Source organism: Taudactylus pleione, unplaced genomic scaffold, assembly GCF_031769625.1.
Source record: "Taudactylus pleione unplaced genomic scaffold, aTauple2 ptg000573l, whole genome shotgun sequence".
In the NCBI taxonomy this organism is placed as follows: Eukaryota; Metazoa; Chordata; class Amphibia; order Anura; family Myobatrachidae; genus Taudactylus; species Taudactylus pleione.
This window is the reverse complement of record NW_028284975.1, coordinates 1,959,524-1,971,114: the sequence shown is the minus strand read 5'-3', so window position 1 is coordinate 1,971,114 and position 11,591 is coordinate 1,959,524. Positions and strand designations below refer to the sequence as shown.

The 11,591-nt window shown below is 40.9% G+C and overlaps 1 protein-coding gene across 1 annotated transcript in view; it reads right to left on the bottom strand.

Moving 5' to 3' along the window:
- Positions 1–920: 920 nt before the first annotated feature.
- DAPP1 (dual adaptor of phosphotyrosine and 3-phosphoinositides 1) overlaps positions 921–11,591 on the bottom strand; it is a 128,924-nt gene continuing 118,253 nt past the window's right edge. The window contains exons 5-9 of the mRNA XM_088453212.1: positions 9,777–9,824; positions 9,054–9,116; positions 8,425–8,510; positions 5,930–6,017; positions 921–1,466 (exon numbers count right to left, since the gene is read on the bottom strand). Of these exons, the coding sequence (XP_088309338.1) occupies positions 1,434–1,466; positions 5,930–6,017; positions 8,425–8,510; positions 9,054–9,116; positions 9,777–9,824 (318 nt within the window). The 3' untranslated portion in view covers positions 921–1,433. The remainder of the gene's footprint in view (positions 1,467–5,929; positions 6,018–8,424; positions 8,511–9,053; positions 9,117–9,776; positions 9,825–11,591) is intronic.

The window sequence follows — 11,591 nt, the reverse complement described above, 5'->3', positions numbered from 1 at the left end:
TTTGAGGTTCACGAGCGAGACATCTGTTGGTGTAGCAGTTCAATCACAAATGTACAGTGAGTTATGTTGGTTAACATTAAAAACAGATCTATTCAGAGATTACTATTCTCTATTGTTGTGGTTCTCAACATGAACCCTCTGGTTTTCCTGACTGGTCCTGAATTGAGGATTTCTTTGTGTGGAAGCAGGTGGAATAATTACTGACCCAGCAAAATAGATGGTCACCTGTGCATTATAGAACTCCAAAACATGACCTGTTGGTGGTACTTGAGCACTGTAGTTGGGAACCACTGCTACATGAGCATATACTACCATTAAAGTGACACTAGTTCTTTTGGACGATCTACTGGTTTCTACCTTCACTGTTGTGAAATTCAATTGAACCTTGAAGCACTCTAAGAAGCATAATGGGTTAAACAGGTTGTTTGGGGCATCTGGAAAAATGCTTGTCCGCAGAAAGAAAGGTGAGCGCTACCATCATTCCTGTGTCATGCAACAGTAAAGCATCCTGAAACCATTCATGTGTGGGTTTGCTTCTCAGCCAAGGAAGTGGGCTCACTCACAATTTTGCCTAAGAACACAGCCATGAATAAAGAATGGTACCAAAACATCCTCCAAGAGCAACTTCTCCCAACCATCCAAGAACAGTTTGGTGACGAACAATGCCTTCTCCAGCATGATGGAGCACCTTGCCATAAGGCAAAAGTGATAACTAAGTGGCTCGCGGAACAAAACATCGAAATTTTGGGTCCATGGCCAGGAAGCTCCCCAGACCTTAAGAATTGAGAATTTGTGGTCAATCCTCAAGAGGCGGGTGGACAAACAAAAACCCAGAAATTCTGACAAACTCCCCTGGTTGGGGATTGGCATAAGGTTTTGTCCCAAATGGAAAATACTTGTGATTTATGTGAAAGTAAAAATAAATTTTATTTATCTTTTATGGTTTTATTAGTCTTTCTTTTTCTCAAGTATATTAACTTGTAAACAATGCACTGAATACATTTAGTTATTCTTAAAATACATTTTCACTAATATTGTATTCCAGTAAAATATTACAGCAGGCTAAAGGAATGTAACAGTCAAATGACATCTCAGACTGCATCACACAAGGTTCCAGAATGCAGCCTTTACTTTGTGTTGGGAGTGACATAAAGGAGTCTGATATGGAAATTAAAATAGTTGGATAGCTACTGAAGTAAATTCATGTAAATTATATTAAATACTACAGATACATTGAGTCTGTAATATTAAGATGGAAACATTTGTCAGTTAAATATTGTCACTTTCACCACCTATGTAGAACAATAGTTACTTTTTCATATGATATCAAATAATGAACACACAGATTCTTATTCTCTATGGGCTGAACAAGTTACACCATAGATCTAAGCATGATATAAGTATGATTCTTCCATTCATCACTGCGGTCACCTTCATTTGGACGTTGTCCGTCTTCTTATTTGAGACTAATAAAAACAAAAAAACCGTATTAGATATGATCTGACCTCGCACAGAAACATACCCCATGTCATCAGGTCTGTCCCAACAAGTAATGCTAATGGCATACAGCACAACGCAGCATAAGTGACTTTCCTGTCTCGCAAGGACCAATATATTCTATGAATACTGCAGCCAGTATTAGATACTCAGCACTTGTGCTAAAGGCAAATATTAAAAGGATTGAATAACTACTGAGCATTTCAAGGCTAATTTAATCCCACCATGGTGGAAATAGTGAATGCCAATCCCATAGCTATACATTATGTCTGTCTCATCAGCATCTGTGCGCTGGTAAAGAAAATGACATATAAATAACACTAATATATGTATATAGTTCTGAATATACAGCCTTATGTATTTAATGATGTCATAGACTACATGCTACTTGAGATGTACATATGCTAGCACTGCAGGAACATGCCAGCAGCTGCTAAACTGTATTTCTTCTGGTCCATTTCCACTCCACAAAGCTATGTTTGCATGAGAGACTCATATTTTTCAAAGATAAGGAGCAGCGCACCAGATCTAAAGGGCATCAAGACCCAGCATGTGGCACTGATACTCTAAAGTTTAGTCTAAACCAGTGATGGGTAACAAGTTGCCCTCCAAACCTTCACTTGTAGCCCACAGCTCCTTCCTGCTTTCTTATCAGATTTCTCTTTTATAGCATATAATGCTTGCTGAAATGGCCTGCTGGTATGTAATTACAAGTAGGTGTCTTTTTTAAGCTGGGTACACACTGGCAGATATATTGGCCGATCAATTGATCGGTCAATATAGTGGGTGCCCGTCGGCCAGTGTGTACCAGCGATATGTCTGTGACCGACAACGTTCACAGAAATATCGCATCGGCTGTGCTGTGTGGAGAGGGGGTCGCCGGCCAGCGGGACCCTCAGCTGCCTGGAAGATGGTTGTTCAGTGTATATGAATGACCATCTACAGATATATCTGTGCAGTGTGTACCCAGCATTAGTTCAAATGTATTAATTAAATTTACTTCTAAAATTAAGAACAATGGGGTCTATTTACTAAGCCTTGGATGGAGATACAGTGAACGGAGATAGAGTACCAGCCAATTCGGCTGTCATGTCACAGGCTGTGTTTGAAAAATTACAGATAGGAGCTGGTTGGCTGGTACTTTATCTCTGTCCACTTTATCTCCGTCCAAGGCTTATGCTGGGCATACACAGCCAGATAAAATGTCTGTCAGACCGACAGACATTTTATATGGCAGCATGCCAGCCGCAGATGTCACCGGCATACGCTGTGAGAGAAATCTCGCAGTGTATAGCCCGACATCCGCGCTCTGCCCCCGGGGGTGGAGACATTTCCTTGTTCCTTCCGTAGGAAGGAACACAGGAAATGTCTGTCTGTCGGCCGCGCTGGGCATACACTGCCTGATGCAGCCGACAGTTTACCAGGTAAATATCGCATCGGACGGGCATGCTGGACAATCCTGCATGCCCGACCGAGCAATATTTAACCCCCGGTCGCCCGTACACACGCTACAATTATCGGGGCGATCCACCGATATCAGGCGGATCACCCCGATAATTGTAGCGTGTAGGGCCAGCATTAGTAAATAGACTCCAATGTTTAGAAGAGGAAAAAATCTGTACAAAATTATATGCCTGATCTGACAATAACAACTTTATGGCACGGGGGGGGGGTAATCATTCATTAGAATGAAGTTTATTATTCTATTCTATACAACATATAAGACTTTAGTTCATTTTAACTGCCATTTACAACCAGATGTGGTAAACTTGAAATAAACATGGGAAGTAATTTTTATAACATGTGGAATGAATGTACCTCCATTTTAAGGACAGTTTACCTCCTCCACATATTTCTGCACATAACAAGCAATGTAAAGCTGGGTACACACTAGACAATGTGCAAACGACGCGATGGCCTGATTTCCCTTGAACCCCAGAATAAATGATACAGGGCATACACACTGCAATCTCTTGAATAACGGAACAATACTATGTTTGATCGTTAAGATATAACATTAACATATGGCCTGGTCGTCCAGTAGGGCGTACACACTAGACCAGGGTTGGGGAACCTCAGGCCCGGGGCCCGTATAAGGCCCGTGTAATCGTTTGGTCTGGCCCTCAGAGCTTTTTTCTGCTAGCCTCATCTGGCTAGCAGGGTGCTTAGAATGGCAGCCAGAATCTTTGCAGCAGTGCCACCTGGATTATACTTAGGATGCTTCAGACGGTCACACCGCTGCCCTTACAGCTCCAGGCATTACTGTAATCACCGGTGATTGTGGCCCCACCCCACGTGACATCACACGGAGGGGCGTGGCCTGCAAATAATGTTATATATATAATAATGGCCCTTGGCAGAAAAAAGGTTCCCCACCGACGATTTGAACAAAATCCTTAATGATCAGATTTGCCTGCACTGCGGGCAGATCTGCAGATGCGATAAACGACACACGGGAGTGTGCAATAGTGTGTACACACTTAGGATATGGACAATTTGTCATTCCGATTAGCCTCAAAACAACAAATCGTCCAATATATGGTCTAGTGTGTACCCAGCTTAAGCTTGGAGTTGCTCGTTGAGATGATTGCTGCATGCATCATTCATAGAGCTCGTGTGGCAGAGTTCACTTTTTTTTTTTTGTTTATTTCAGAGTGCCAGTTATACAAATAAGATTTAGCCCTGGTTTCCTAAGGGAAAAAACATAAAATTTACCTCCAGTTTTATAGGTGTAAGCGGTCATCTATACTATACTAAAATAAACAAATCATATGAACTTTTCCAAAACTCTAGAGGGGGTGTAGACTCAGTTTTACACTAATCCTATATAATGCAATACTAACATTTTGCCACTAGATGGCAACATTTGAAAGAAGGTCCTGTCCGGTCCGTGTCTTTTAATGACCAATGTCCTATGCAAAATTGCAAAGTGCTTAAGAAACAGGAAACTGGAGACACAAATGGTGCACATTCAGGCCTGCTTTGTCAGGTTTAACTAATAGATTCAGGTGCAGCTACAGTTTAGAACGAATTTACTAGTGCTAGAACTAGTGTAGCCTAATTTTAATTAATGTACATCTGTAATAATGATTCTCATGGTAGATGTCATGTACCTCGTCTGGCAGTTCTGCATTATCTAGCAAGTGACAGTAACTCAAAGTCCAGATTAACAAGAGTGCAACCAGGGCAGTCACCCAAGTGCCCACCTACATCACCCGTGTGAGAGGCACTGTGACGCATTCGGTATAATTTACCGCCGGCCGCATGGTTCAAATCCCGGCAGCGGCAGCCCGATAGAGTACGAAGTTCTGATTGTACTAAAGGTAAGTATAAACTAACCTAACTCTACCCACTAACCCTAACCCTCATTTAGGGTGCCTAACCCCCCCTTCCCCTAGCCTAACCCTAACCTCCCGGGAGGGGGGGGGTGCCTAACCCTAAGTCCACCCCGGGAGCCCTAAATCTAACCTTCCCCCTCCCGCGTGGCTGTCCACGCTCTGCATCCCTTCGATCGGGGCGCCGGTCTCCCGGCGTCGGTAAAATGACACGCGTCTAGATTTAGACGCCTGTCATTTAACTCTCGCCGGGATTGAGCAGTCGGGAAGCCGGCGGTCGGCATTGCGCCCACCGGCTTCCGGAACGTATACCACTGTGACGTTTGTGATCTGGGGCACTAGAGTGTATTTAACACATTTATGGTTTTATAATGACATTGGCAGCCTATCCTATTAACAATTTTATTGGTAAGAATAGGAGTTTAACTAGTTATTTTTGGGCCCCATAGCAGCATATGTAAGGGCCCCTTGTACCGCCCAAAGGCAAAAACCTCTTGGGTAGGGGACCCCACAAACTTTAATCTGGCAATGCAGCAACTATAGATTCCCTATGCTTTGCCCATTTAGGAGCATTTGTACCATCAAAATCCTATTACTGCTTTTGCTATTTCAGGGTGGCATTACTTCAAGACATTTACAGGAAAAATGCTTCAATATTATATAAAACCTTTTATTGCAAAAATAAAAATGCATTATAAATATTTAAATATCTGATGCTCATATTTAAATTAGATAGGCTGATCTGCAGATATATCAGCAGATGATGGTTGTTCATACAAACTGAACAACCATTACTCCCTCTGGCTGGGGGTCGTGCTGCGACCCTTTCCCCACCGACCTCTGCAGTCGCTGACCGCCCGTACACAGCATGATGAGCAGATGTCTATCAGCAGTGCTGCACAGCCGACGTGATATGTCTGTGAACGACGTTGTTCACAGCATATCGTCTGTACATACTGGCTGACATGCACACAATATATTGGGCGTTCAAATGAACGTCTGATATGTCGACCAGTGTGTACCCAGCATTACTAGTATTGCCCTAGCAGCTATATACACTGCAATAACCACAAGTTACACGTTCATACCCATCTTACCATTTTCCATCTTAAAATCTTAATCCATTCATCTGCTTCTGCACCTGTTTTTGCACAGAGGTAATATGTCCTCAGTGGGAATACTAAACTGTAAAGAAACAGCATGAATAACATCAGCATAGAGTTTTCAAAATATATTTTGTATTTAAATATTCTGATTATTTAGGTTGTAATCTCCTTGCTGCAGTGTTTCCTTCCCTGGCCCTTGTTGCATTTCAGTTGTGTCAGAGCTCGTGTTGCCTTCATTCATAAAAATGGGGACACTGAGCACAGGTTGTTGTAGCTCTGCCTCCTTCATGTATTGCGTCTCTCTATTAGAGCTTTAGCTATAAACATATTTTAGCTCAGCCTTCTGCTGTGTTTCCATTTGTAAGAGGTGAAATGATCGAGAACAGACTGTAGTGAATCTACACAGCTAAATGATAACAGTCCAGGGTAGTGATTTGTCCAATTAATAATGTGGGGAGATTGTGGTATCATATCTTTATATTAAAGGATGTTCATATATACTTTGTTTTTCTCCAATGATAGTAAAGTACAGTGTATGATGCCACCTAACTAAACTAATATAAATACATACTGTACATCATGCACATAACTTAGCAAATGACTTCTGTGATAGTGAAACAAAAAAAATCTGTCCAAAAGAGACTGTTGGGTATGTTAGAAAATTCAATAAAAAAAACTGATGGAATTTTAACAAAGTACAGTAATAAAAAGTAGCGTTATATGTAGATCAATATTAAAGGCAAATGTTATATGAAACAAATATCAAAATAAAAACATAAGCATCTATCACTGCTCTACTACAGTGTTTCCCAGGGGCGTAACTAGGGTAGTGTGACCTGTGCCATGGCACAGGGCACCGCAGGGCAGTGGGCGATGTTTAGGACTGTCAATTTTCCTGTTTATTATCATTCTCACTTGTAGTTTCCTCTTCTTTTATCCCCAGCATCTCCTGTCCTCCCCTATCTCTTCCCTGGCCATTCCCCATGAGGCCGTGGCCCTTTTTCAGGTGCACCATCTTATGTTCCTATGTTTTGCGTAGGCAAAATAAAGAAATGTTCTAAATGGAATACATGCAATAATAAAGTAAACTAAATACTCAAGATTTGAGGTTATTATTCTGTGAACCTTGATATTGGAAAATTGCTAGGGATTGATTGCTATTTTCATGGGGTATTTTCTTGATATACTATCAAGTGGGACCATTGGTGATTTATGCTTTTATTCTCATTAATGTTATTATTTTCTACTACTAAACGGTAATGTGCAATTCCATCAATTAAGATATCTAACGTTTCTAAATACTATGGGGTCAGTTCAATTAGGTGTGATGTGCCATTGCAACGTCGTTTAAACGCCGGCAACAGCACCGCATCTCGCATCCTTCGCTACCCGTCCCGAGCCTAGATTCGCATAAATTTGCTCAGAGCCCTATGGGTCTGCGAGCAATATTAGGCGAATCCGGGCTGCCGTAAAGTGCAGCCACTGCCGCGATGACCCGCACATGCGAGATCATCGCACCTAATAGGATTGACCACAAAATGTGCAAGTTGTTGCAACCCACTTTTTCTTTCGACTAGCACTTTGTTAGATGACAGTGTGTGTCTGAGACAACACTGCCACCTGTCTGTGACCGGAGGTAATCTTTTCTAATTATTTTGATAAATCAGCACGTTAAGATTACTTTTTTCAAATATTTTCACCTACTTTTAATCATCTTCAATGGTACTAAACATAATTTATTGATAAAAGTCAAGTTTAAATTATTATAATCATTACATAGGTTCTATATATGAGTGTCCCCACAAAGGAATTTTTCTTTATTTGCCTGTGCAAAACATAGTCTAATATTGATTCCTGGGAGCACCACCAACTATTCATTTATTATGAAAGGGTAGTATTCCAGATAATTTGTATTCTACTGTTGGAAAAAATATTAATTTACAGTTATCAAACATAGAATATCCTGTGCAAGAATCCATCTCAGAATTCCTTTCCCCTTGGTAACATGTTTTCCAGATCTCCTAGTTGGTGGACAGGTGTATTCATTACTGGCTGACACATTCTAATTATTTCACTGACGAGATCTGTAGAAGTTGCACTGTTAAGGGTCCCTGAGTACTGGGGTTGGGAAAAACTGCCTTACCTCTAAGAGCCTCTGAGCTTGGGCAAGGTCAGGAGCTGAACAGATCGTTCTGTTGTACAAAGTTGAACTTATATGTCATATTGTGTAAACCCTGATACTTGCAAATGGTTATCAAATACCCTTTAGTATGTGCCAACTTATCTCAAGTGCCCCCATCATGTAAGTATAAATGTATAACAAGTAAACTTACAGCTTTGAAGATAAAAAAAACTTTAGTTTAATTTCTTTAGTAGACATTCTATTACTTACTCCTTTATTAAACAGTTATTTTCCTTTCCATCTCACAGGCATACACATATAATCTGCCTGAGGCGTTACTTTACGTATTTCAGAGAGCGCTTACCAGAAACAGTTGACTTTCTCCTGTGAATAATCAAATTGTACCGCACTGCACTCTGTAAGATCTAAGGTCTTTATTGGCTCCTGGGCCTGCGGAAAGGAACATGGAATCACATCTTATTCAGCTGTATCATGCATAGACTGTGATAGCACATTATATTAAACGTATATAATAGAGTACTTGGTAACCAAAGTATGCCCTTAGATATGAATTAATAGTGATTTATGAGGGTAATGTCTGTAGTGTACATTGTAATTCATTGATGCATTGTAACTGGAATAAATGCTAAACTTTTACAGACTTCACAAACAAATCACCAAAAAAAGCCAACAGAGATAACATAAAATAGTTTTTCCAGTGGAACAAAAGCGAATCTGGAGCAGTTAATATTATAAAAATTAATTGAGCAGACATTTTAAGCAAACAGGTATTTGTAATGTTATCAAAATAATCAAATCTTCTGTGTCTGCTTTTCAAGTGTACAGAATATTGAAGAATGACGCTAGCTTAAATAAAAAAAAAAAAGTGGGATTGGAAAACCCTGAAATGTGTTTAAAGACGTATGACGTTGTACATTCAGGAGCCTTATAGCATGAAACACACCTGAGTAACTGACAAGGAACAGAACTTACCAGCCGATCCTTATAATATTTCAGCTCATTACGTGTCAGTATAAACCATCTGGTTTTCCAGCTCTGTAAGACACAAGATGGTAATTATCATCACATTGTTGTCATTATTAGAATGTGAGTGATGTCCCAGGGTGTAGTTTGATCACTGAGAAAAGAGTGTTTCTGCTGACGGAATACACACTCACAGCGGCTGCTGGACTTGTGCAAAAATATCACAGTGTGAAAGATTCAATTTCAGCTTGTTATACTAATGCTGCTGGCACACACTGTTACTCATTCATCACTACTATTACACCGTCACATGTTAGCAAAGAAAACACATCTAATATGGATATATAAGAGCATGGGTCTATAGTAGAATATCAATTACCACTTTAAAGAAGACAAATATCAAACGGGTGGAAGGCAAATTCCTGCATGAGCACTATTTCTGGATACAAACACTAATCTCCCTGTGCAGGTGTAATGAACTAATTCATGGCAGTATCTGACAGTTACATGACGTGTGTATAATTACATTTTAATAATAAAAACTGTACCAGAGATGAAAAATGTGTTGGTATTTTATATGAAGTTGTTGGATTGTGCAATTTTCTGTTCTTACATCCCTATGACTCATGTAATGTATTGTGATGGGTAAATAAACTGTACTTTTATCTCACAGCATTTAAAACATACAACGCAGTAGAGTGGCCATCTATGTTACAAAGCAGCACTCATTACCTTCACACGTCCTCCTTGTTTTGTAAGATAACCCTCTTTCGTGCCCAACTGAAAAAAAAGAAGACTATTATATGTTATATCTAATAACTTCAGGCTTATGTGATTGTGCTTTGTTCAGTTCACCATGTACATTATTAACACAAAGTTACAGGGCAGGTGCTTGCGTAGATGTAGCCATCTACTTACTGTAATATGGAGCTAGAAGTCACACATCAACTCAATGGGTAAAAGGGGCAACAGCAGCATTCTCAGAAAGACCACAACTGCCCAGGCAGAAACTGATGGAGACTTGACAGCCCTTAAATTCCATTATTTCTGCTTTCTCTGTTACAGTAATAGATCCCATGGACCAATGGCCATTTATAGAGGCAACTCTACATTAACCAGACTCATTTCATCCATTAACCAGACTCATGACTGCTCGCAGATGTAGCACATGTGTTGCTATTTCTTTTGTTACTTGACTTAAAATCAGCATTTACATTAACTAAGTTAAGTAATCCCAGATTGACTCAAGCAGAAAGTCAGTGCAGATATCTCGAAGGTGAAATGGGTCAGGCAGGCTGACCTCTCTACATGCGCTAGTGACCTTGGGGTCAGTTTTCTAAGCTTTGGATGGAGATAAAGTCAATAGAGATAAGGTACCAGCCAATCAGCTCCTAACTGCCAAGTCACAGGCTGTGTTTGAAAAATGGCAGTTAGGAGCTGGTTGGTTGGTACTTTATCTCCGTCCACTTTATCTCCATCCAAGGCTTAGTAAATAGCCCCCTGGTGTCTAACATGGAATCCAGAGTGGAAGTCATGAGCATTCTTATCCTGGAATTTAGGGCCTGGTTCAGAGTCGTACGCTATGCCAATATGAGCACAGTTGCCCAATGTTTTAAGTACTGAGCATGCGTCCAGATTGTTACTGCACCAAGACGCACAACTATTTTGGACACAGGGAGTGTGGTATTAGTTGGGTTCTGGGGAGTTATAGGGGTGTGGCTAGGCAGGCGCGGGAGTGTCATTGATAGTGACTGCGTCTAGAGACGCACAACCTTTCACACAGGACGCCATACTCAGACAGAGAAATTGTACCTGTCATAGGGCTGGTGCAAGTTTTGATGGAGAGCTGATCGGTATCTAAAGATGCACCGAGACAGATTGCTGGAGGCGCAAGACACTGCAAGTGGGCACCTTAGTTTTGAAAAAAATCATCCACTGTATTACCATGCATGCGAAGCTGAGCCAAAATACGCAGCTGTGACTACATGCATTCTCAGAATCAGATCCTTAGTGTCCCAGTTATGCTGTGTAAGTGGATATACATAATACTATCTCATCTGACATAGGTGGAAAACCTGCTAAGCTTGAGGTTGCCCTATTATAATATAATAGCCAAACCAGCTCATCTTATTTTAATCCAAAAGATATCAACAAGAAAACCTTTTTATAATTCATGGGAAATGAAAACAAAAATCATGAAAGAGGACGTGAATTTCTTCTCTAATAGCCCCACCGCAGAATAAAAGTGAGCTGAACTGACCGGGATTCCCCAGGCTAACCGCAATGTATTTGGCTGGCAGAGAAGGGAAATCCATAATATGCCTTGCTTTAATCACAACCATAATAGATCTATGTCAGCAGGGCCATAGTGAGGGCGGTGCCACCAATGCCATCGTCCAGGACGCAATGAAATGGAGGTGGCCCTTCCCAGCTCAGCCCATAATATTCTTGCCTGTCCATCCTGCCGGCCGCCTACTACTATAACTAAGGCCGGCCCTAGGTATTGCCAACCTAGGCACTTCTGCGGCTGGTGCTGGGATTAGGCAT